The sequence below is a fragment of the Euphorbia lathyris genome, chromosome 10 (genome assembly GCF_963576675.1).
Source record: "Euphorbia lathyris chromosome 10, ddEupLath1.1, whole genome shotgun sequence".
Lineage (NCBI taxonomy): Eukaryota > Viridiplantae > Streptophyta > Magnoliopsida > Malpighiales > Euphorbiaceae > Euphorbia > Euphorbia lathyris.
In genome coordinates this window covers 14,250,288-14,277,392 of record NC_088919.1, presented here as the reverse complement: position 1 = coordinate 14,277,392, position 27,105 = coordinate 14,250,288, and the positions used below count along the sequence as shown (strand labels likewise).

Sequence of the window (27,105 nt, the reverse complement as noted above, 5' to 3'; positions counted from 1 at the left end):
TGGATATGGAATTATGAAAACAAGGAAGCAATGTTTTGTTTAAAAATAGGGTATTTGTGTTAATCATGAAAATAAGGGTAACATTGAGTGGAGTGAAGTGGAGGAAATAAAGTGTCCCCCTTTTTCAGTTTTTCTCTCTTTTTGTTTGTTCCCAAAGCAAAGCAAAGCTCTCTTTCTTTTATTTTAATTTTAGGTTTAATTTAAATCACTATTATCTCTTTTATCTATATTTAAAGGGGTAAATTAGAAAAGGATTAAAAACTGTTAGTATATTTTTTAAAAATAATATAAGTAATTGACTATTAATGATTTAAAAGTGATTAAAATATATCATATCATCTTCAACTTTACTTATTGAATTCACTCTTTATTTATTATTGGCTTAATATATCATTTGCCCCCTGAACTTATCCAAAATAGTTGATTGGCCCCTGAACTTTCAAAGTGTCTTGATAGCTCTCTGAACTTGCATAAAATATTCAGTTAGCCCCTGAACTTGCGTAAAATGTAATCAATTAATCATTCGGTTGTAAAAAAAGTAAGTCAAATTCGGAAGATATGTTACACGTACCTTATAATGTTGTTACATACTTCACAAAATAGATTAAAACATGTCAAAAAAGAATTCCTTATTTATTCAACTATAAAACCTTTTCTTCTCTAATATTATAATGGCATACCCTGATCTTGGTCGTTTTATTTTTTTAAGATGTGTGGAATATATCTTCCGTATTTAACTTACTCTTTTACAACCGAGTGATTAATTGATTATATTTTATGCAAGTTCAGGAGGCTAACTGAATATTTTATGCAAGTTCAGGGAGCTATCAAGATACTTTGAAAGTTCAGGGGCCAATCAATCATTTTGGACAAGTTCAGGGGGCAAATGATGTATTAAGCCTTTATTATTTTATCATTAAAATTTGTTAATTATTGTTATATTTACCAACAGTGAAAGGAAAGAGACTCATCAATAAAAAAATTATTAATAAAAAATGAATTAAGAATGCACCAAGAGGTGAAGAGATGCTCTCTATTAATAGAGATGATGAAGAGACTCTTAGTGATTTGAGGAGCCACTAAGAGGTTGTTGGAGCTGATTTTTATCTCTCTTTCTTCAAATTTTAACTTAAGGGACTTTTTTCAGTAGCAGGACTCTCTTCTGTCTGTTTGAACTCTTGAGCAGGAGCTTCCGCAGGAGAACGGAATAGGCATCCATTAGCTCTGTCCCTTCGCACGACATCTATGAAAGCAGCAGTGGGCGAACCGAACCGGTGGTGAACAGGAAGAGGGAGGACCACTCGATCGCTAGGAAGAAGCAAGCCTATTCCCCGCAGATGTCATTGCTCACTATCGCCTCTATTACATAACCTTTCTCTGGTCTACTCTTATTGATATAGAATAATGACATTCCCTTCCCCGAAAGCCTAGAAGTAAACCATAACTCTTAACGATGCAAGGAATAGCTATCCCAAGTCCAAGCACGGGATGAGACTTACCAACTGATCCTAGTGGCTCTGGGTCAGGTCACGAACGGTATTCGATTGATTTGAGCTCTATCGTCCCATTCTCTAACTAAACTAGTCCACCAGCGAGGGTAGGCAACTCACTAAGTAGAGTCTATAATGTTAGCAAGATCCGCTGCGCTATTGAAAGGCTCTTAGCTGCTTATCCGGGATTAGAACTGCTATTGTCTCTTCAAAAAATTCCTCAAGTTGAAAGAGATATGATCGAGCCAAACTAAAAGACCGTTGAAGATACTCTTATTTCGACGGTCTCTTAGTTTGGCTCTTAAGTTAAAATTTGAAGAAAGATAAAAAAAAGCTCTAACAGTCTTTTAGTGTATTCTTATTTTATTTTTTATTAATAATTTATTATTTACGAGTCTCTCTTCTCTCACTATTCATAAATATGAAAATAATTAATAATAAATAATGAGTGAATATGATGAGTATTGTTGGAGATGATATGTATTAGTCACTTTTAAATCACTAAAAGTCAATTATTTATATTATTTTTAGAGAGTGCACTAAGAGCATCTCTAATAGAGGGCGCTTAAAAAGAGTGTCAGATGATGTGATATTATGGTTGACAACTTTCAAAGAATGGTTACTATTGGAGTGATGGTGGGTATCAAGAAATGTTGCCAATTTTTGGTAACGCTGCTCTAAGGTTGCCAGACTTTTTTTAATATAAAAAAATGATTTACTTTATTACTATTGGTGCACATTTTTCATAAGTCTCCCTCCTATCATTATTGGTTGATAATATTTATAATTAAAATAAATTATATAAAGTAATGATTTGTGAGGTCATTGTGATAAATTTTAAAGTTGTTTACTATTGGAGCATTTTTTAACGAAAGTTGCCAAGAGTGATGTGAATAATTAAGTTAATAAAATATTATATTTTAGTATGATTTGTTAAGTTTTGACACTATTTGAAGCAACCTCTATTCGAGATGTTCTTATCTACTACTCAGTGAAACCCAAACACTAAAGGGGTGTGTGATTGGTCATTTTCATGCTCATTTTTGCCTTTTCACTTCAAAAAAAGAGGATTTTAAATGTTGGTTAGTGACCTCATATTCACTTTTTACACACGAAAAATAGTTTTTTTTATAAAGACAGATAATCTCTGAAAAACAGCATTTTCCAACCGCAAACAGAAAACCGTAACAGTAAACAACGAACAATAAGTAAAGCAAACGGCCCCTAAAAGTACGTGTCACGTAATTAGATCATGTATACATAGATGCATATAATACTATTATTACAGGATAATTCATTTTTACACTCGAATCATGGTAAAATATTACTTTAATCCCTTTATTTTATGAATAAGGAATCTATTTGATTTTTTTAATATAAAAAAAATACTATATTATAATCCAAATCCCATCCCTCCTCCTCCTCCTCCTTCATCATGTGTCATCTTCTTTATTCTTTTTCATACCATTTCTGTGAACTCTGATAAAAAAAAACAACTGTCTCTTTTCTCTTTTCTTTTCATTCACTTTCTCTCCATTTTTCCCCCTTTCTTTTCCATTCTTTTCTCCTCCTCGTTATCAGAGCAATCTCTCTCCTCTTTTTTAATTTCATTCCTTTTTTCCCCCTACCAAGAAATTAAAAACTTCAGTTCATCCATGGCTTCACTCAACTTCATCTTCAACCTCTTGCTCGTCGCTGTTTTCACAGCTCAGTTTGAAATTTCCCGTTCTTCCAAGGTTTTTTTACTGCTTAGAAACTCAATTTTTAATGTGGATAGATTGAAATAGATTGATTTTTTTTTTTTTTTTTTGCTGTTTCTGTTTCTGTTTCAGGCTTATGTTGTTTATATGGGTTCTAAAACTCCTCAAGAGCAACCGGATCATATTCTCGCTCAAAATCAAGAAATTCTTGCTTCTGTTCATGGTGGAAGGTCTGCTTTTTTTCATCCTTCTCTTCAAATTTTGAGCTTTAAACGTTGTTTGGTGATAAATATATATATTAATGCGGTTGAAGATTTAGCTTGCAAGTTTAGAAAAATTTGGGCCTGGTAGCTGGCAACTGATATTTGTTAGCGATTACTTCTGGGCAGATGATTTGATTAGCGGCTGTGTAAGCATGTTTTCTAATAACTGGTCGCATAAATAACCAATAAAGATACGTTAAAACATTTATTTATGGTTAAAGGATAGAAGTATGCTTCAAAATAGATTGAACCAATTAGTAAAGAGTTTTTTTTTTTTTTTTTTTTTTTTTTTAGAATTTTGAGTCTCTCGACAGGTTTTGACTAGTCAAACTTTTAATAGACTTTTAACAGTGGTGTCGGATGAGAAGAGGTTTGAAAAAGCTTATTGGCTCAAAAAAAAATTAATTTTGTATGAGTTTTTTTCAATTAGCTTAGGTCTAATACACAAATAACCCCCTAAACTTGTTCAAATGTTGCAACTGCCCTTTCCAACTTTCAATTGTAACAACTTACCCCTTAAACTTGTCCAATTGTAAAACATAACCCCAAATTGGGAATTTTTTTACCCCGTACTTAAAGCAAACGTAAAAATGTTTCCCCGGATTTGTATCACGCCAAAGATCTGATTATCACACTCCACGAGCGTTGCATCTTTTGTATTTCACGTGTTTCTTCAATTGCAGTCCATGTCAGCAATTTGAGGTTATATTTTACAATTGGACAAGTTTGAGGGGTTATATTTTACAATTAGACAAGTTCGAGGGGTAAGTTGTTACAATTGAAAGTTCGGGGGGCAGTTGCAACATTTGGACAAGTTCATGGGTTATTTATGTATTAGGCCATTAGCTTATTGTTCAATCTCTTTTTATATGGACAGTTTTACCCCTAATTAATACTCAGCTAATTGAAAAACTCCTAAAACAAGTTTTTTTTATCCGATAAGCTAGTTCAAACCTCTTTTCACCAAACACCACTAACAGAAATTTGATCAGTCAAAACATCTAAAATGGTTCAAACTAAAAGCTCCTTACCAAACAAAAACCTGGTATAATGTTACTTTTCTTATTTTCTTTTATCAAATTTGAGGTTTGGTTTTGGTGTTTTTGGATCTTATTTTCATTGAAAACGAGCTAAAGATTAAGTGACTTTTTGGTAAAATTTCATAGTTTAAGCTTTAAAAAACGCAATTTAATCTTTCCTTTTAGGACTCTGTTTAAATGGAGCATTGGTCGTTGGAATTTTAATGGTTGTAACTCAATTTCAATTTTTCTCAATAAAAACATTTAACTTTCAATAGATGACTTTAAAGCAAAAAAAAAAAAAACACTCTGAAATAAATATGATGTGCCTTCCATGTTTGCAATGGCCGATACCTAGTTGAACAAACCTACATGTAGTTTTCACTTAACTGACACGTGTCGTTGCAGCCACGTGAGATGTAGGTGGCTGTCACATATCGTTTTCAATCAATGTTGAAAGTTGACTACTGTTAATGTGGCGGCATTTGTCACTTTTTGGGTGTCTTTTTTCTCTTGAAGTCTGTGGAGTGATTCAATCGAGATAAAATTCAAATTTGAATCATTTTATTGAGACAAATTGAAATTGATTGACCATTTTAATATACCCATGAAAGATCATTGACCAATAATGCATTTAACCCAGGTTTTTATAATTTTCAAGTTTTTCTGAATTTTGAAGGTTATTAATTTACGATTCAATTATTAGTAACGAACTTTTTTGATTCTGCTGTGTCGTATATACAGTCTTGAGCAAGCACAGAAGTCTCACCTTTATAGCTACAGACATGGATTCAAGGGCTTTGCTGCCATTTTAACTGACCACCAAGCTTCTCAGATTGCTAGTGAGTAGTTTTTGAAGTTTTTTTTAAGCTTTTCAATAGTTCAGTATTCGGCTCGATAGCTAGATTTATAAACGAGAAGATTGAGCATGATGAAGCTCGGTTCGAAAGCTCGCGAGCCGTTTCGATTATAGGTTTATGAACAATCTTATAAGCAAACTCGATTGTAATGTTCATAAACACGCTCATGAGCAAGCTTGGTTCGATTATTTTTTTAATAATAATATTTCTAGGCATAATAACTTCCTCGGCCCCCGAAGTTGTCCAAACAGTGGAACTGACTCCTAAACTTCAAAATGTTACAACCAACCCCCTCAACTTGCTTATTCGAAACAAACAACCCCCTCAATTTACTTATTTGAACCAAATAAGCTCTCAAATGCCACGTGGCAGCCCGTGATTGGAACTTTAAAATGTTACAACTAACCCCCTACTATCACGCGCTGCCACGTGACATTTGAGGGGTTATTTGTTTCAAATAAGCAAATTGAGAGAGTTAGGTGTAATGTTTTGAAATTCAAAGGTCAGTTGTAGTTTTTGGACAACTTTAGGGGGCCGGAGATGTATTAGGCCATATTTCTATAAAAGAAAAATGTAAAACAACCTTAGTTTTGCGTTAAAAAATTTCAAATCCATATTAATTATAAACATAATTAACGAGTTGTTCGCGAGCGAAGTTCATGAACTGAATTAACGAGTTGTTCACGAGCTATTTCATTATTGAGCTGCTTGCGAGCAAGCTCGTTAATAGCTTGTGGATAGCTCGTGAACAACTCACAAACAGAGCTCAAGCTCGTCAATTTTCTGACAAGCCGAGCATGAGCAGGCCAAAGTTTGGCTCATTTAGGCTCGATTACCGCCCTATTTCGGACTCAATAAAAGGAAAATGTAAAACAACATAGTTTTGTGTTAAAAAAAATTCAAATCAATATAATTAATGAACATAAGTGAAGTTCATGAACTGAATTAACGAGCTGTTCGCGAGCTATTTCATTATTGAGCTGCTCGCGAGCAAGCTCGTTAATAGCTTGTGAACAGCTCACAAACAGAAGCTTGAGCATGAGCAGGCCAAAGCGCAGCTCGGCTCAGCTCGATTACAGCCCTATTTCGGACTCAATTTGATGTCTATTTTTTTGTTTGAAACAGAGATGTCCGGTGTGGTCTCTGTTTTCCCCAATTTGAAAAGGAAGCTACACACTACACATTCCTGGGATTTTATGGGTTTAATTGGGGAAGAAACAATGGAGATTCCAGGTCATTCAACTAAGAATCAAGTTAATGTTATTATTGGTTTCATTGATACAGGTATTTATAAACTTATAATCATTAAAAACTTGTGAACTTTAATGAAATTGAGTCAATTTGTTAACTTCTGATGGTCATCTGAATCAGGAATTTGGCCTGAATCTCCGAGTTTTAGCGACGATGATATGCCGCCGGTGCCGGCTAGATGGAAGGGGCAATGCCAATCAGGAGAAGCTTTCAATTCATCATCTTGCAACAGGTACATAGGTTGCAATTTCGTGTTTTGTGTCAAAATCTTGTTATCTCGTATGTTTGATATGGTTATATAGCCGAGCCGAGCTTTGGCCTACTCATGCTCGGCTCGTCAAAAAATTGACAAATTCGACCTCAGCATTTTGTTCGTGAGCTGTTCACGAGCTAGTTTACCAATTTTGCTCGCGAGCAGCTCGTTAATTCTATTCATGAACTTGCCTTGCGAACAACTCATTGATTATGTTCATTTGAAATTTCTATAACACAAAACTACGTAGTTTTGAAACCTATCAAACTAAAGTTTACACAAAATGACATTGTTTTACGTTTCCCCAGTATAAAAATACTCTTATAAAAAAACATAATCGAACCAAGCTTGCTCACGAGCCTGTTCATAAACATTATAATAGAGTTTGGTCATGAACCTATAACTAAGCCTGCTCGCGAGCTTTCGAGCCGAGTTTCGCCGTACTCAAGCTCGGCTCATTTAGAAATCGAGCCGAACACGGTCGAGCTTTTATTGAGCCGAACAACGAGCCGCTCATGAGCGGGTCGGTTCATTTACAGCCCTATATATATATGAGATAAATGCTAGAAAAATGATTTTGGTATCAATCGTGTCGTTTCAGTCATGTCTCTGAAATCGTGTTTTCATGTCATAAATTGGCACTCCTGATTTCATTTCAAACACCCTTTTCCATAAATCGTATTTTCGTGTCATAAATTGGCACTACCAATTTAGTCTGCAATTTTACATTTTTATTCTTAAAATTAGTCCAAAAGCCATACCAAGAATGCAAAATTTTAGGATCAGAATGATATCTAAAATTTGTTTTGACATAAATTTATCAATGTTCAAGAAAACGGCCGCCTGGACCGCCTCAAAATCGAAAATCCGTCGCTTAGCCCCCCTGCCCGTTTTTTGGCTGCCTAAAAACCGCCTAGGGGCAGCCTGGGCGGCGATTAGAACAAAAAACGTTTTTTTTCATTATTATTTTGATTTTTTTACTTTATTATAATTCACTTTTTAACGTTGTCGCATGGTTGTTGGTAAATTGTGTTCATTGTTTTCGGATATCTTTGTTTAATTGTGTTTTCTACTTGGACATTGTTTCGTAGTTTTTGGTAAATTATTTACTTATGAACATTGTTTTTACTTACTTCAGTGATATTATCGTTGAAATGTTGTTTTTGTTCCATTTTTAAAGATATATGCTAATCCGATTAATTCCCGACTAATCCCCGAAGAACACATTTGATGACAACAGGAAAGTGATTGGAGCAAGATATTATATGAGTGGATATGAAATAGAAGAGGAAGATTCAAGCAATGTAGTATCATATAGATCTCCGAGGGACAGTGCGGGACACGGAAGCCACACGGCCTCGATTGCTGCGGGTCGGTACGTAAGAGATATGAATTACAAAGGATTAGCAACCGGGGGAGCTCGAGGAGGTGCACCGATGGCTAGAATTTCGGTCTACAAAACTTGCTGGGATTCCGGTTGTTACGATGTTGATTTGCTTGCTGCTTTCGATGATGCTATCCGAGACGGAGTTCATATCATTTCATTATCACTTGGCCCGGATTCCCCTCAGGGAGATTATTTCAATGATGCTATCTCTATCGGCTCGTTTCACGCTGCTATGCACGGAGTTTTAGTTGTTTCTTCGGTTGGAAACGAAGGGAATCAAGGTTCCGCCACAAATGTAGCCCCGTGGATGGTCACAGTTGCTGCTGGTTCAACTGATAGGGATTTTGCATCTGATATCACTCTCGGAAATGCTGCTAATATCTCGGTAATTCTACCGTTTTTCTCACGGATAAATATACGTAATCAGTTGTTGGTGCAATGGTAAACGTTGTTGTTAGAGGTGGCAAAGCGACACACGACATGAACACGACACGGATATTTAGTGTTAGTGTTGAGCTTAGTAGGTAATGTGTCATTTTTGGGTCAACCCAAAAATGACACTAAAAATTTTGGGTCGTGTTCGGGTCAACCCGAGAAACACGAAAATGACATGAAAAGTTGAAATTACAAAAATTACCCTTATTTTATTTAAGGTTTCACTTAAATATAAAAGCTAATTTATTAAGGATTTATTCATCTTTGGTTTAGATTCTTCAAATATGCTAGGTTTTATTAGGAGGTCGTGTCGTGTCGTGTCAGCAGGTCGGACTGTGTCGAGTTAACATGTTTGGGTATTTAAGCTAAAACTCCTGTTGTGTCATGTCGTGTTTTTTGTGTCAGCAGGTCGAATCGTGTCAAATTAACACGTTTATCTATTTCTATACAAAACTCGTGTCGTGTCGTGTTGTTTGTGTCAAGAGCAGGCCGTGTTTGGGTTTTGAGCTTTTGACACGAAAATGTTTTCGTGTCGTGTTCGTGTTTAGGTTTTTGACACTAACCCGGAATTTGACACGACACGAACATGAAAATTGTCACCTCTAGTTGTTGTCGTGTCACCGAAAGGTCATGGGTTCGAGTCTTAGGAGCGGCCTCTTGCCAAACAATTGGCAGGGGAAGGCTTGCCCCAGTAGACCCTTGTGGTGGGACCCCTCCCCGGACCCTCGCTTAGGGGGGACGCGTAGTTCACCGGGCTGGCCTTTATAAAGGATACGTAATCAAAGTTCGTTCCTTTTGGGACAAATTGATCGACGAAACAAGTTAAAGAAAGACCAAACTGACTCTTTATTTTCTGTTTATGATGCAGGGGGAAAGCTTGAGTCTGTTTGAAATGAATATCTCGGCAACGATCATCTCGGCCTCGGACGTGAATGCCGGATACTTCACTCCTTATCAATCCAGGTGAAGCAACAGGTACTTGAAAGCCATTGCTATTTACTTCGAAATGCACGAGGAAGTCTTGACCGTAACGTTACTTCCGTTTTTGTTGCATTAGCTTTTGTTTAGACAGTTCATTGAATAGTACCGTAGCGAGAGGGAAAGTCCTCGTCTGTCGACATGCTGAGAGTTCGTCGGAGTCGAAGGTCGAAAAGAGCCGAGTAGTTAAAGAAGCTGGCGGAATCGGGATGATCCTGATCGATGAAGCAGATCAACAAGTTGCCATTCCCTTCATAATCCCGGCAGCTATTGTCGGACAAAAGACGGGAAACAAGATTCTATCTTACATTAGCGACACACGGTTTGTCTCGTCTTCCACTCCTTGTTTCGGAGACTTGTATTAATGATATTCTAATCCAGGCTAATTATACCGTCCGAACAGACATCCAACTGCGAAAATTTCAAGTGCAAAGACCGTTTTGGGATCTCAACTCGCACCTCGTATCGCAGCATTTTCGTCGAAAGGACCGAATTCTTTAACCCCAGAGGTTTTAAAGGTATATGTTTAAACCAGAATTTGTTGATATCTTATTAACGAATACTTAATAGATGTTCGGTGCTTTTGCTTCGTAGCCTGATGTCGCAGCCCCGGGACTAAACATTCTCGCAGCATGGTCTCCAGCAGCTATGAGAATGCACTTCAATGTTCTGTCCGGTACTTCGATGGCGTGTCCGCACGTAACTGGAATTGCAGCTTTGATTAAAGCAGTCAATCCGTCTTGGTCTCCAGCTGCCATCAAATCCGCAATCATGACTACCGGTAATTCGTTACGCTACTATCAAAATTCAGCTGATAATCTTGGGTACCATTGCCAGTATGGCCACTGAACTTTACACTTTTTAACACTGGTGGCCATTTAACACCTCAAAACGACCGTTGACGGCCTCAAAATAAAAAATTCGAAGAGTTAATGACATTCTAAGGAACTTTAATTCTTGAAAATTTTCGTTTTGAGGTCATTATGTGTTGTTTGGTTATGAGGGAAAAAGTAAATTTTTAGAGAGAAAAAGCTCCAAAAAATGTGATTTTGGAAAATAAAAAATGTGGTTTCATGGTAAATGCCGTTCTGAACAACTTTAATTCTTGAATATTTTCATTTTGAGGTCATTAACAGTTTGTTAAAATTGAGTGGCCACGAATGTTAAAAAGTATAAAGTTTAGTGGTCATACGGTTAAGAATTTAAGTCCAATGACCATAATGTTAAAATGGGTAAAGTTCAATGGCCATGGGTGTAACAATTTTTGTCCTATTTCATGTTTTGATGTACAACTTTCAATTTTGTACAACCTTTTGGTGACCTTCCATTAAAGTGTATAGCCGGTAATTATGACTAGTCAACGCGAAATCAACGCATCACGTCAGCAATTTGACCTCCATAAAAGTCAAATTGCTGACGTGGTGTGTTGACTTTGCGTTGACCGGTCAACTTTTGGAGTTCTTATATTAAGCACCGGGTCTTCCATGTCACTTGGAGAACCCCCAATTCACATTTGGACACGTATATTGTAACCCCACATAATAATTAAAAGATTGGGGCCTCTTATATTATATGTGGGTCCATATTACACGTGTTAAAATATGTATGGGAGGTCCTTTATTTGACATGGAGAATCGGGTGCTTCTAATAATTTGCCCAACTTTTGACTTTTAAGGAGGTCAAATTGCTGACGTGGTATGTTGACTTCGCATTGACTGGTCACAAATTACCGACTATACACTTTAGTGGGAGATCACCAAAAGGTTATACACTTTTGTGTGCAAAATTGAAAATTGTACACCAAAGTGTGAAATAGGACAAATGTTGTACACCACGTATGTAATTTACCCGATAATCTTTTAACATGAGCTGATTATTAACGACGGAAAATGCAGCTACCGTTCTCGACAAGAACCGAAGACCAATTACGGTGGATCCAATAGGAAAAAGAGGTAATGCATTTGATTACGGTTCAGGTTTTATCAACCCTACAAAAGTTCTCGATCCCGGCCTCATTTACGACGTACAGCCGATTGACTACAAGTCCTTTCTCTGTTCACTCGGCTACGACGAGAAATCAATGCGTCTCGTAACAAGAGACAATAGTACATGTAATCAAACATCAACATCTACAACATCTTTCAATCTCAATTACCCTTCCATTACAGTTCCGAATCTGAAAGACGAATTCTCCGTCATTCGGACAGTGACAAACGTAGGCAAACCGAGAACTATCTACAAAGCTATAGTGTCTAATCCGGTTGGGGTCAATGTTACGGTTGTCCCGAACCGACTGATCTTTACTGGCTATGGTCAGAAGATCAAATTCAGTGTTAAGTTCAGGGTTTCAGCTCCGTCGAAAGGGTATGTGTTTGGGGTGTTGTCGTGGAGGAGTAGAAATGCTCGGGTTTCTAGCCCGCTTGTTGTCCGAGTTGCGGGTTCTAGCGCGGGTTTGATGAGATAAACTGGTTTGAATTTGTATATATATATTTATTGGATTTTAGGAGCATTTGAGACCTCACAAAGTCACAAGTTAGAACATTGTTGATTCTGGAACTGATTTGAGCCTGTAAATGGCTATTTATACATATTCAAGAAATAGTTTTTTCGTTTCCGGTTTGATGAATAGCTAAGTGCATATAACTCGAATTAGAAAAATTTCTACAGTGGGCCGGACCCGTACTGGTCCCGTTCACTCATATGATGTTACGTCAATTCAACTGTTGATGTGTCATCATCTAAGTGAAGGGACCAGGACTGGTCCGGGTTCACAGTAAAACTTCTCATAAAAGTAGATATACATATGATCCATTGATTCTTAGAAAGCACCGAAACTTCTAGGAGGTTAACGAGGTATGAGTGTCGGACACTCCGGGGATACTTGAGGACATGCACTCTAAAGTAAGGGTTTCCTCTTTTTCTTTTCTTTTTTAATGGGGCACTCTGAGGACATGGATTCTCAGTTAATTGAGTTAAATATAAGGGTATTTTTTTTATTAATTTTGCAAAAAAAGGTTGATATATATATAAATAAAATAAAATCCTAATAAAAAAAATTAAAATCTAATAAAAAGAATATAAAAGCTTCTCTTTTTTATATAATTTAAATAGTTTAAAGTATTAACTGTTTTTTTTGAATTAATGACTTATTATAAATGTTATTTATGGTTTTTTTTTTGTTCCTGTCGTACTTGTATCTTATATTTTTAAAAATTGTTATTCGTCGCACCCGCATACGATTGATTTCCTTAGTATTGGTCTTTGAACTTAGTATATCATTTATCAAATTAATCCAACATAAACACGTTTCAGCATACAAATGATCACACACAACACGAGTTGCTAGACGCGTTGGTAGGACTGCAACCGAGCCGAGCAGAGGCTTGCTCATGCTCAGCTTGATAGAAAATTTGTCGAGCTCGAGCTCAGTTCATTAAAAAAAATTATATGATGGTGAGTTACTCGTTTATTTGTTCATGAGCTTTCCTCGCGAGCTGTTCTTTAATTTTATTCATAAGTTTTACTCGCGAACAACTAATTAATTATATTCATAAGCAAGACTCGCCAATAGGTAATTAATTATATTTAAAATAAAGAATTAAAGTCGAACATATGGTTTCAATATTATTTGAAGTTTCTTTCACACAAAACTACGTAGTTCTAAAACCTACAAAACTAAAGTTTCCCATAAAATTACATAGTTTTACATTACATTACCCTTTTTATAGAAATACTATTATTAAAAAAAAAAAGATAAGGTATCAAAATAGGCCGATGGTTTTTGGGCAAATATCAATTTATGCTCCACGTACAAAATAACATCAATATAGGCTTAACGTTTAAAAAAAGATACCAATTTAGGCCTCGATAGCGGAACTTGACACACCATTCATATTACTCCGTTAAGTTTTGATTTCTCTTTCCACGTACAATTGACACAACTTAACGGAACAATATAAATGATGTGTCACGTTCCGTTATCGAGGCTTAATTAATACATTTTTTTAAACGTTAAGCCTATATAGGTGCTATTTTGTACGTGAAGCCTATATTGATACTTTCCTACAAACCATAAACCTATTTTGATACCTTATCCCTTAAAAACAATCAAACCGAGCGTACTCATGAACATTACAATCGGACTTGACGAATGTATAACCAAACCTGCTCACAAGCTTTCAAACTGAATTTCTCCATACTCAAGCTTGCACGTTTACGAATCAAACTTCAAGCTCAACTCATTTATAATCAAGCCCAACACAATCGAACTTTTATTGAACCAATCGTCCAGCCGCTCATTTGCAGCTCAACGCATCAGCCTAAATTAAAATAAGTAGACTAACTGTTCCAAAATGCAGATCAAACCTTGATATTGACATTGATATTCAAATAAATTATTTAGTAACATTTTCATAATCTATGTCTAGTTACATATTTCATCAGAAATATTCATTTATATACTATACATTAAAAAAAAAAATATCAACCAAGAATAATAAAATGCAGAGATATCAGAAAAAATACTCTTTAAAATCCATTGGAAATCACTTCTGAAGGTTCAATTAGGCCTTCTAACACAACAAGTTGATCTAACAATTCAAGTTTCTCATCTTCCAGACTCTTAACTTCATCTTCAACCATCTTTAAACCTCTCCCGAGTTCAAAGCTTTCGTCTTCCAGAAGTAGATACTTTCTTCTGAGTGCACGGTATTCGTTTCCTGATGTAGAGGAATCTGGTAAGGAGTCTGAATTTGATCGCTCTTGTTGCTGGATGAATGGAGAATCCTCGTTCTTTAAGTTCCGTTTGGATGCCTTCTGGTTGGCTCTTGGTGTCCCCCGGACCTTTTGAATGATGTCGGAGTGTTGTATTGGGATCAATGAGGCTCTGGATGTCGAGACTTTCTTTTTGCGTGGCTTGGCGATTGTGATTTCTCCTGATGGAGGCATTCTTGGATCTTGCATCGGAATGCTGCACGATTGAAAGAAGAAAGCGGAAAGAGAATATCAATAATCTAGAGTTTAAGGCTCCAAGCTAGTTAATAATAGTTATGCTGAACTAAGCTATGAATTATGATATGCTATGTTGCATGGAAACTCTTCTTCATTAGCGTTTCAGCGTTTCAGCATTCTTTTCCATTTCCTGGCTATATTTTGTTCGAAATAACGTTTCCCAGTGTCCATTTCCGTGCAACATAGATGATATGCATATGCACATTCATAACAGTAGCCAAATAAAATAACAGAACAGGCATAGGCGATTACGAACAGCGAAATACTTAAAGCATCCAAATAAGAATATTCCTCTCAAACACAAAGGATGAACACGACATAACTTAAAAAAAACGCAATGCAGGTACTCGAAAGACCTCATCCAGAGGCGAATATAGACTTGAAAAGCTAAGGGTACGGATTTGCAGCCTCAGCAGGTCCTTTTTGTGGAGACAGGGGGCTGAACCATCCCTCTAGGGTGGTTCCTGAAAGGCACCCCCGGGCTACCCGTCTCCGCCCCTGATCTCATCTCATGTCGGTATATAATGGATTATAAAATACTAATTTCTATAAAAGGAAAATGTTTTCAATATGTGAACAATGAGTCAATGACCATCTTGTTTAAGCTAAAACTGCAGAAAATATTTATGATGTGTTCATATTTGGGAGGCCTCATCTCATGTTGGTATTTAATATATTACAAGATATAATTTTAGAAAAGGTTTCAATATGTTAACAATGGCCATCTTGTTGAAGGTACCACTGCAGAAATTGTTTATGATGTATTATATTGTAATCAAGTCGAGCCGATCTTTGGCCTGCTCATGCTCGGCAGAAAATGAACAAGCTTGAGCTCTGTTCGAGCTCAACATACTATTCGAGCTCAGTTCATTAAGAAATTATATTATCACGAGCTATACTCTCGAAAAGGTCCCTAATTCTGTTTATTAACTTTGTTAGCGAACAACTCATTAATTATGTCTATAATAAAGCTCACAAGCAAAACTCGTGATCAAATAAACGAGATGCTCGCGAACAGTTTCCCCTTTATGAATGAAACATTGAAGTCAAAGATAGAGTTTCAATCACATTTGAATTTTTTCTAACACATAACTGCGTAGTGTTGAAACCTACAACATTAAGGTTTCATACAAACTGTGTAGTTTTACGTTTCCCCTTTTATAGAAATGCTATTATTAAAAAATAATCGAACGGAACTTGCTTACAAACCAGTTCATAACTATTATAGTCGAGTTTGTTCATGAGCTTGTTCACAAACCTATAACCGAGACTACTAGTGAGCTTTCGAGCTGAGTTTCTCCGTGCTCAAGCTAAGCTCGTTTAAGAATCGAGCCTCACAATCGTACTTAAGCTTGGCTCCTTTATAAATTGAGCCAAAGACACGTCAATCTTTTATCGAGCCGAACATTGAGCAGCACAGCCCTAATTCTTCTCAACATATGAGCTATTATACACGAGAATAACAAGAACTAAGGACATTTGGTTCAACTTGCTGTTGTTATTTAATGTTGAGCTATTCTCTATGTTGCACGACATGAGGAAAAGTTATTTTCAAAAAAGTATAGGTAGGAAACGGTAATGGAAACGGGAATGAATAAGAGTTTCCGTGCAATATAGCCTATTCTACGTAAGAAGTTATTTATATATCCTAACAAAATACAGTAAAAAGTAGCTACACAAACAGGTTCTAACTATAGCTAGTTTTCATGGAAGCCAATTAACCTAAACCCAACCGATAAGCGAGAGAAAGAAGGGGGAAAAATGCAGCAGCAGTAGATAATTACAGAAACATATAAAAAGATTTCAATTTTTCAACAGCGATCATCTTATTTGAATTGAAACTCATCGATTCAACCCACAAAAATCTCTCCCTTGAATTCAACCCACAACCGCAGAGTGGCAACAATTAGGTTTGCAATTCAATTAAATTTCTCTCACAGAACATGATAAAATTACAGAATAATACAAATTGGAAAGAAAATCAAGCTTTGCGATCACGAAGAAACAACAAATCATCAAAATTAGCATCGATTACAGAAAGAAAATAGTGAAAAAATACGAAATATTACCTAATAGTTGAATCGAGGTAGAAATCGAGAAGAACGGATAGAAAGGGATTAGGGATTTAGGGATGTTGTTTGTATAGAGAAGAATTGAAGTGTCGGCCCAAGAGAAAGCTTTTACATTTACGCCTTTATAGAATTGCTATTTAAAAAATATCGAACCGAGCTTGCTCACGAGTATGTTGTCACGACTATTAAGGAGTTATTATAGCTATTAATTAGGAGTTAATTGTCTTATTATTTGCTTGTTATTGCTTATTTGGTGGTTATTTCCTATTATGAGTTTGTTACACAATAATTGTAAAATAGCACATCTGTGTGCTATGGTAACTGCTGCCACGTCAGCATAGCTTTTCCTATTTAGTCTCTTCCTTAGGAACTTATCGATTATCAAATGAAAATTAATGAAATCTTACTTCCTCTTTCCTTCAACCTCTCTTCTCTAAACTCTGCAATTCCTTCTTCTAATCTCCGTTCTTCTCTTCTCTTTTCTTCTATTCTTATCTTCCCTATTTCAATTCTGCCCTAATTACTACTGCCAAGAATTCCTAATCGTTACATATGTTCATGAATATTATAACCGAGTTTGTTCATCAGCTTGTTCACGAACATATCACCGAGCTTGTTCACGAGCTTTCGATATGCTCAAGCTCAGCTCGTCTAAGAATCAAACCTCAAAATCGTGCTCAAACTCTTCGAGCCGAACACTCTCGAGCCGAAGGTACAGCTCGACTCATTTACGGCCCTATTTTTCTCAATATATGAGCTATTCTACACTATAATAGCCATGAACTAAGGGCGTGTTTGGTTCAACTTGCTGTTGTTATTTAATGTTGAGCTATTCTACATAAGAAGTTATTTCTCTGTCCTAACAAAATACTACTCTAAAACAGTAAAAAGTGGCTACAACAGGGAGACCAAACAGGTACTAACTACTGCTAATTTTCATGGAAGCCAATTAACCTAAACCCAGCCGGTAAGCGAAAGAAAGAAGGGGGAAAAATGCCGCAGCAGTAGAAAATTACAGAAACATATAAAAACATTTCAATTTTTCAACAGTGATCATCTTATTTGAATTGAAACTCATCAATTCAACCCCCAAAAATCTCTCCCTCGATTCCACAGAACAACCGCAAAGTCGCAACATGATAATAGAACATCTTAGGTTTGCAATGGAATTCAATTGCTCTCATAGAACATGATAAAATTACAGAATAATACAAATTGGAAAGAAAATCAAGCTTTGCGATCACGAAGAAACAACAAATCATCAAAATTAGCATCAAATACAGAAAGAAAATAGTGAAAAAAATACGAAATATTACCTAATAGTTGAATTGAGATAGAAATCGCGAAGAGCAGATAGAGAGGGGTTAGGGGTTTAGGGATATTGTTTGTATAGAGAGGAATTGAAGTGTCGGACCAAGAGAAAGCTTTTACGCGCTTCCATCTTTCTTCCTATTCTCTTCTCTTCTCAATCGCACACAACAATGATGGCGGTAAATTTCAACACTTCGTCTTTGTTACGCAATTAATTTTCATCTTGTTTTTCAATTTAAACTATTTCCCTTTTTATTTTCTAAAGTGTTATATTTATTACAATGTTATCCAACCCGGATCGGATATCAAATCGAGTTTATAGACGGGTCACGATTCATTTGGTCAGACGGAATAATTCGAATTGATCAGACCGAATAATATAATAATTAAATAAATAAAGACAAAAATAATTTATTAATATCTAAGTTTGTGCATATTATATATTCTGTTTTTAGAAACACATTTTAACGTTTTGAATTTTGACAAAACTAACTATTTAATCCATTAATTCATAAATTATATATAAAATAATAGATTTACCATTCTATCACTAATTAATTTTCATATATATAATTAAATTTTATATAAATTTATTTATTATATTAATACAAGAACGGAAAGTAATATTAACATAATAAAATTATATTATTATTTAATCTATTTTAATTAAAAATAAAATTAATTTTATAATAATTTAGTATTTGTAAATTTATTGTTTTGTTTATAATGATTTATTAAAATAATTTTTTAATATATATATTCAATGATATGATATATAAATAAAATATTATATTATATGAAAAATATATTCATAAAATTAAATCAAAATAATCAAAATATTTTATTATTATAAATTTAATTATATATTTTTAACTAAAAATAATAATATAATTTTTTTGGTAGGGAAAGAAAAGAAAAAAAACAAAACAGAACACAAAACCAACACCCTTAACCGGGAACAAGTCTGGGAAAGCAAACACCAACTGCATCATCCAGCAGCAGCTGCAAGATGAACTGCGGAGGGGTGGAGAGTACAGAAACCCCCAGCACCCTCGAGAAACCACTCTTCGCAAGGCTGTCCGCCACCCGATTGCACTCCCTGAAGACATGGCTGATTTGGATCCCCGTAAAAGAGTTCCACAAACTTTTAATAGACTTAACCAAAATCCGGTTGGCCAAGCAAACACTATCCTTATCAGACAGCAACCTCACCGCCTCAAGATTATCGGATTCAATAAGTAAGAAACGAACACCCCACTGTTCCGCCAATCTCATACCTGAAAAAATCCCCCAAAGCTCCGCAGTAAAGGAGGACCCCTTACCCAGATTATGAGAGAAACTTGCCAGCCACACTCCATTAGCGTCTCTTAAGACTCCGCCAACGGCAATACACCCAGTCGAACTACACGAGCCATTTGAGTTCAATTTAACCCAGCCATCCCTAGGTCTAGCCCAACCCAATAACTGAACGCAAGCCGAAGGGACAGATAACGCCGAGTTCAAATTATTAAAACTCTCCCTGAAGGTCTTAAAATTACGGACAATCACCTCTTGCGGTTTGGGAAGAACAACAAAATTCTCCCCAAAAATCTCAGCATTCCGCCATTTCCAAATATGATGGCAAGTAATAGCAAACAGAGCCACCCCATCCTCAAAAGCAGCAAGCAAATTTCCTTCCATACACTCATGAAACCAAATGTGCGCTGGCAAGGAGAAAAACACGTCCTGAATATCCGGAGGAAGCAGGTGCCTCCACACAACCGAGCTTCGAGTACAGTCCCTCAAAGCATGGCAAACCGACTCGACAGTAAGGTTGCATCTACCACAGCCATCAGACGAAGACAGATGACGACGATGCCTTTCCACATTCGTGAGGAGCCTGTTTTTAGCACAAAGCCAGAGGAAGCATCTGATACGGTATGGAACCTCAACCTTCCAAATTATTTTCCAAAGTTTCGAATTTGTATCGTTATTAGGAGTTCTGACGGTCTCATAGGCCGACTTACAAGAGTATTTACCATTATTAGACACAGCCCAATAACGGGTATCGACATCTTCCTCAAGATTACTAATCTTCATGCTCCTAATACGCAGAAGATCATCCTCCCCCAGTAAATTCTCAAATTTCGACCATTGCCCCTCCCCATCATAAGAAATAACATCAGCAATCTTCCACTTAGAACTAACAGTATCAGGTTGAACAATACAAGAGTCCAGGAGGGGTTTTTTGCCAATCCAATTATCCTGCCAGAACCTTACTAATCTCCCAATCCCCACAGACCAACTAATACCTTTACAGAATTGAGAAAAGACCGTACTAACACCTTTCCATAAAAAGGAACAAGATTTGACCCTCTCTTCATTTCCTCCAAAAATCCTATCTTTCCGGTATTTACCACAAAGAAGCCGAACCCACAGCACAGACGGGAATTGCCACATTCTCCAAAGAAGCTTCATAAGTAAGACAATGTTATTATCTTTAGCCTGTCTGATCCCAAGCCCTCCTACAATCTTAGGTTGGCACACCTCCTCCCACGGCACAAGGTGCACTTTCTTACTATCCCCCAAACAACCCCATAGGAAACGGTGATTCACCTTATCCAAATCATTCAAAGTGGGATTAGGAAGAATACAAGCTTGCATAACATGATTAGGAGCAGCACAAGTGATAGAATGAACCAAGGTAAGATGCCCCGCAAGTGACAACGTATTAGCTTTCCAACTCGCACATCTACTATTAACTTTATCAAAAAGATCTTTAAAGGAAGATTTAGAGACTCTTCCACTATGTAAGGGGATCCCGAGGTACTTTCCTAAGGAATTAGTCACAGGGATGCCTGACATATTATTGGTCCCGTGTGATTAGTTCCAAGGGGGGGTTAGGAACTAATATAACTTTTTCGTTTTAATTATGCTGACTTAATATAATTCTTTGAGTTTTACAACTCAGCTTTGGTCATCACGGCTGAGTGAGGCATAAGACAGATTTAGTCAGATACTGACTAGAGCTGTTTTACTTGCGAGTTAGGAGATGACACTTATGTGGTCAGCTTCCAACTCAGCACTTTGATTTACTCAGTGTCAGCTTAAACAATTTATATACTGAGTAAATATAGCAAGCAACACATACAGATATATATATATATTGAGGGAGAGTTAGAAATTACTCAGCACGACTTATCCTGGTTCGGCCTCTCCGCCTACGTCCAGTCCCCAGAATCCCTCCGGGCTTTTTAAATCCAATACTGAGCTCTTTAAAGGTAGAGCACAAACCGTTTACAAGGCAGTTGAATATGCAAGAGTACCGTCCTCTATTCGTCTACTCAACTCCTACTAAGTGCTATAACAAAACACCTAGATTTCTCTACCACTGAGTACTTAAAACCGAGTACTCAGCACTACCCTCTCAATTTTACAATTGATACAGAATTGTTCTTTTTCAGACAAAGAACACTTTAGATGATTACAAAAAAATCACTCTAGCTTTTACACAGAGATGGAAATTTGGTGTAAGATCTTTTCTTGTTTTGATGTGCTTTGTATGTATGCTCTTTTTCACTTATTTTTCCGGTAAGGATCCAAGAAGTGTACTTGTCCTTTTATAGTTGAGGTCTGAAGCAAAAATGATTTGAATCCGGAATTATTCGTTGGATTCAAACGACTTTTTCATGCGACATGTTCTGGTCAGCTTCAGATTTGCAGGCCAATCCTGTCGTCTGAATTCCGCAGGCGCCATGCTTGTCTTCTTCTCGCAGGTTTGTCTTGTAGTGCAGGTTTTCATCATTTAGCCAGCGGACATTTGACCCATGCATCTTGAAATTAAATTTTTGCGTAATTCCAAGGTTTCTATTATTGGTGCAGACAGTTGTCGGATCTTGTCTTTTAGCAAACGGATCATTGGTGCTGACTTACAATCATTTAGCATGACTTTGACAACCGTTATCTTTGATTGTCGCCAATTCCGATGCTGAGTTTCCTTTCACTCAGCTTCCATGGTCAGCTTCGTTCTGCAAGATATAGTTCTAAAGAAGACTTCTATTCTTTTATGCTGAGTTGCTCTTTCCTCAGCTTCATTTGTAAGCTTCGGTTCTGAAGAAGACTTCCCTTCATTCGTACTGAGTTATTCTTTACTCAGCCCGTGCTATGTTATCATGCTGACTATGTTCTGTCTAACTTGATTCCCGTTCTTATAAATATTTTTATACTCAACTATGAACAAACGCATTAGTACAATTAAATCAAAGCACTTAAATTTAATTGTCTTAATCATGGATTAACTTAAATAATTTTATCAAATCAAAATCATGTTGGAAAGGTGTTTCAACAAACTCCCCCATTTTGATGTTGGCAAAATATTTAGTTATGGAACTCAGTTTTGAAATTCCCCATGATTGAATTGTCTTTCGTTCTTCTGAAATTACTCCCCCGTAAGGGTTGCATTTATTTGACTTAATTTATCTCTAAACCTTCCAAGATTTAATTGAGAAAAATCAAAACATGCTTGTACTGACTAAGTTCAATTCTAGACTTTCTAAGATCTAATTTAGATGAGCCTAGGTCAGCTTTCAGAAGAGGTCAATATGTTGGAACATGTGTTTACTCAGTTTGATACACGGTCAGTTTTAGGTATCAGAGAAAGAGATTATATCTATGAGTTTATATATCAGAGCAAAGTGTATTCATGTATCAGAGTAAATGTGTGTTAAGAGTTTTTCACATGCATGTTCCCTTTCGATTTCGATTGTTTGTTCAATTTAGACAGTTCAGCATATAGCACATTTAAGTAAGCATCATATGTAGATAAGTCAGTTTTAGTAAAAGAGGATGCTTAAAATAGATAGATGGTGAGTCAGCATACAAAAATAGAATACAAGCCAAGTTTTAAGATTGACTAAGCTATTTCTTCTTGTTAACTTGGGCTTGATGAGCAGGATTCATTTTGCCTTTCCCTTTGGCATTTCGTTGTTGCTGACTACCAGATGCTTCTCCTGACTTATGCTGAGTTCCATCAGCTTGTTCGTTCTCCCCCGTTTTGCCAGCATCGGGCGGAGGAGGAATGAAAGTGTCATTGAGAGCAGCACGAGTTAACCTCACTGAGTACGCCTTTATCTGTTTCGTGCTTTCCCAGAGACCATCGAAAACAGGAACGCCATCGTCAATAACTAATCCAGGGACTCGGATGGATGCACTAAACATACTCAGAATATACTCTTGTGATTTCCCAATCCAGGTCAGTGTGTCAGTCAGCCTAGCATAAGCTTGATGATACATTTTGAGCAAGGCTGAATCGTAGAACTAACGTTGAGCATTCGTGTGGCGCACATGTTTGAAGGTGGCTTGGGAGTATTGCAGGATTTCATTCGTTTTCACCAAGTCAGTATCCATCTCTTCCTTACTCAAGTTGAGTAGACGGATAGCTTCGCTAATTTGCTCGATCGAACACTGTGAAGAGGAGGAAATTAACACACGAGTGTCGGTCAGCTCAGAGTGTAGTTTGGTGAAGTGGTGGTCAACCTCAGCAGAGGTAGCATATCCCGTGTTGACTGCAAACAGAGCATTTATTTGGCCTTGGAGGGAATCCATGTGATTCACCATCATTAACTGCAGTTCAGCCAGCTTCACTATGGAGTCTTGCTTAGGCTGTTGAGTTTGAACAGTTGTCATGACACTCACAAGATCTTTGAGACCCTTGATCTCATTCAGGAGATGAGTGACAGAAGAAAGTTGGGTTGACTCAACATTAGCGAACCCAGCAGCATCGGCATGAGAAGAGGTCAAATCCTGGAGAATGGTTTGAGCTGAGGCAATGACTCGACGCCCAGACTCAGTAGCATTTAGGTAGGCATAATTTGCCTCAGGAGTTTGCTCAGTGGCCGGTTGCTTTCCAGTACCAGATGGTCCATCATGATCAACGGCTGGTCTTTTGTTTAAGTCAGCACCAGGAACTGACTGTTCAACATTCTGCGAAATTGGGTTAGGAAGAGGTGGATCGGCAGAGATGTTGACCTGCTCAACATTGGTTTGAAATTGAGTTGGTGCAGGATGAGGTACTTCAGAACTTACAGGATTTTCCTTTGCTCGCTCACCCTCTTGAGCAGCTTGGACTTCGAGCTCTTGCTCGGCAGAGATTGGATTTTCAGGGGTTTTGGCTTGTTCCTCAGTATGAGTAACATAGGCTTGTTTTTATGTGAATTGATCTGGAGTTGGCTCGATGACAGAAGAGAAGAATTCGTACTGAAGTACAGTTAGGTCAGTAATTCGTTCTCTAAGGGGATAATCAGCCAATAGATCTAGGGATTTGGACTTGTAAGCTTTGAGTTTAAAACGCTTTTCAGAACTGACCTTATTGGTTGGAGGTGATTGGTCAGCAGTAATCGAGTCTAGAGATTCAGAAGAAGAATTGAGCTCCAGGTCAGCATTAAGGCTTCTCTTAGCTCGAACTCTTTCTGTTTGATCAGCTTGTAGTTCAGTTGGCTCATCATCAACTGACTTAGTTTGCTCAGCAGCACCCTTAACTTGCTCATCCTCGACATGCTCAGCTTCAAACTGACTTCCAAAATTTCCCAAATCATCTTCCTATTCAGAGGGTCTCTTCTCAAGATCAATCTGTTGGCTTTTCACGAAGTGGGAATCGGCAGAAACAACAAAGCCAAGAGGGGCAGCATCAATTGGACTCAGACCAAAAGGTCTCTTCTTCTTTCTCAGAGGTGTTTCCGGAATATCCTCAGTTTCTTCTTCCTCAACCACAACGGGCCTTTTCTCTACTGACTTAGGTACCTGCTGTCCTTGCTCAGCATCCATTTTCTTAGCACCGGAGATTATTCTTAGCTTCTTAGGAACTGTGTTGACTTCCTTTGCTGACTGATCAGCTTTTCTCTTTTTATCTTGCCTGGTGCGGTCAGTACGAGGTTGCTCCATAACCTTCTTTCCCTTCTTGGTTGGCATAGCTTGTGCTTCTTCAACCGCCGCTCCTTTTCCTTTCTTTGGTACAATTGGTTGGTCATACGCCAAGCCGAATAGAATACTTGTAGTAATCTACGTACCCCAAACTTGAATTTCTTCTGCTAAGCTCACTCGGTGATCTTGAAGGATTTTTGTAATAAGGGACCCCAACCTGAGTGTCCCTGTGCTTCGTTGAAATCCGCCGATAAGGAATACAGACATGTTGAGTGGCTGGTAGGTCAGCATATGCCATATGAAGCACTGCTCGAAATTAGAAGCAGAGGATTGAGCATTGATCTTGGGATAGATGAAGTTGGTCAGAATGTAGTGAGCCATCTTCTGGTTTTGACCCATACATGTACTGGCTATTTCTCCCTTATGATCTTTTGGTTTACAGAACTCTACGGGATAGTCAATTTTGGTGGAATCGTTCGTGGTTCTGAGTTTGGCTCCTTCGTTCTTTAGATTTAGTAGTTTAGCAAGATAAGGAGGGTTAACAAAGATCCTCTTCCCTTTCACCTCAGTGACCATATAGTCACTGTCATCGTCAGCAGCTTGTAAGTTGGCATAGAATTCCCTTACTAACTCAGGATAGGTGGCTTCACGGATAGAGAACAGCCCAGTCCAGCCGTTCTTAGAGATCCATTCGCAGAAGGGCTTTTCAGCTTCGACAAACCCTTTAGAGAACCAGTGGGAGCGATCAATTTTCCATCCCCTAACGCTGCCGAAAACTGGAGAATAGGTTCTTTCTGGTTCTTTCTTTTCCTTCTTCTTCTTCTTTTTCGAAGAGGTTGCGAGGTCAGCTTGGGGGCTCTTGCTTGGAGTTTGGTCATGCTGACCTTTTCCTTGAGACTTAGTGGGAGTCTTGATGTATTCCTGCTGAGCAGGAGTGTTGAGCGATTTCCGCAAGTGCACGGTATACGCTTGTAGTAATAAAAGATATCGATCCCACAGGGAACGTTTTTTAACAAAAACTTATTTTGAATTGGTTAAATATACTTTTAAAATTTATAATAAGGAAAATCGTTAAATCGGATTTGGTTTTGAAATTGCTAGAGTGAGAATTAGATTAGAGTATGAAGACGTTAGAAAATATTCTGATTTAAGAATGAATTTGCAAGACAGGAACGTTTAGTACTTTTTAGAAAAGTAAACAAATATATTCGTTTGCATTAAGCAAAGAAAACAACTTTAAACTTTGTATAAATTATGACGATGAAATAAATGACGGAACCTCTAATTTTTAGGCTTTGAACTGTAGTCAATCCTCCTATGGTCGGGTTAGATCGCTACCTTAACCAAATTAAAACTCTTTCGAGATAGAAATTTGTCTAAGTTGTTCAACAAAGTTTCCTTGTAAAGATTTTGAATTAAACTACGTTTTAATGAAAACACCAGCAGTCCACTTCGGATTCTTTACCAAAGTGCTGCATAAAAATCTATCGAATAGAACAGACTTTATTAGATGAAATATAAATTGATACAAGTTTACAGAGAACAAGGAGCATGAAAACATTTCACGACTTGCAAGTGAACGGGTTGTCAATCCTTTCCTTGGGTTTTGTTAGAGTTTGTCAGACTCAGGGCGGATCCTCTACTCAATCTTCTCGTTGAATCTTCGTAATACAGACTGGTCTATCTACTACCAAAATGAAAACTAAACATGAACAATGTCTAAGCGCTACTGTGTTTGTCATTATTGAATAAACAATGTGTGTACATCATATTGTTTTGAACAGAAATGAAAAACTAAATTCTGAATCACTTGACTCGGAATTTCTGCATAAATTCTAAACTAATCTCTCTCTTCTATTTCTTTTCAACTCTCCATCAACTCTTTATTTATAGATGTTGAAGAGTCTTGATTGAAGTGTCGTGTCTGTTGTGAAGGATCGTATCCATTGTGAAAGGACGTCTTTATCCACCCGAACGAACGTGTTTCGTCGAAAACGAAAGTGTGCAATTGGCTTATACAGATTTTCTGCTCTTACCGAGAATATTTAATTCTCGGCCGAGAATGGGGGAGCATCATTTTGGTCTTCGAACGAAGGGAAGGAGTTTCTGAAGAACGCGTGTCGCGACCGAGAATTGTGGATTCTCGGTCGCGGCTTTCATTAAATTCCCTACCGAGAAT

The 27,105-nt window shown here is 37.2% G+C and overlaps 1 protein-coding gene across 1 annotated transcript; it reads left to right on the top strand.

Annotated features, from left to right (window-relative positions):
* Positions 1-2,930: 2,930 nt before the first annotated feature.
* Positions 2,931-12,245, top strand: LOC136209777 (subtilisin-like serine-protease S). The gene is made up of 11 exons (XM_066001361.1): positions 2,931-3,226; positions 3,323-3,420; positions 5,217-5,314; positions 6,458-6,616; positions 6,704-6,815; positions 8,077-8,608; positions 9,527-9,621; positions 9,716-9,958; positions 10,040-10,154; positions 10,231-10,417; positions 11,532-12,245. Exons 1-11 carry the CDS (start codon positions 3,146-3,148, stop codon positions 12,098-12,100), a joined length of 2,289 nt encoding a protein of 762 aa, XP_065857433.1. The 5' UTR covers positions 2,931-3,145; the 3' UTR covers positions 12,101-12,245.
* Positions 12,246-27,105: the final 14,860 nt, after the last annotated feature.

What these genes read in the sequence shown, in the direction of transcription:
- LOC136209777 (XM_066001361.1), top strand. Translation starts at nt 3,146, where the DNA reads ATGGCTTCACTCAACTTCATCTTCAACCTCTTGCTCGTCGCTGTTTTC. An exon ending in CCAAGCTTCTCAGATTGCTA is followed by an intron (nt 5,315 to 6,457) that starts GTGAGTAGTTTT and finishes TGTTTGAAACAG; the next exon opens with AGATGTCCGGTGTGGTCTCT. An exon ending in ATCCGCAATCATGACTACCG is followed by an intron (nt 10,418 to 11,531) that starts GTAATTCGTTAC and finishes CGGAAAATGCAG; the next exon opens with CTACCGTTCTCGACAAGAAC.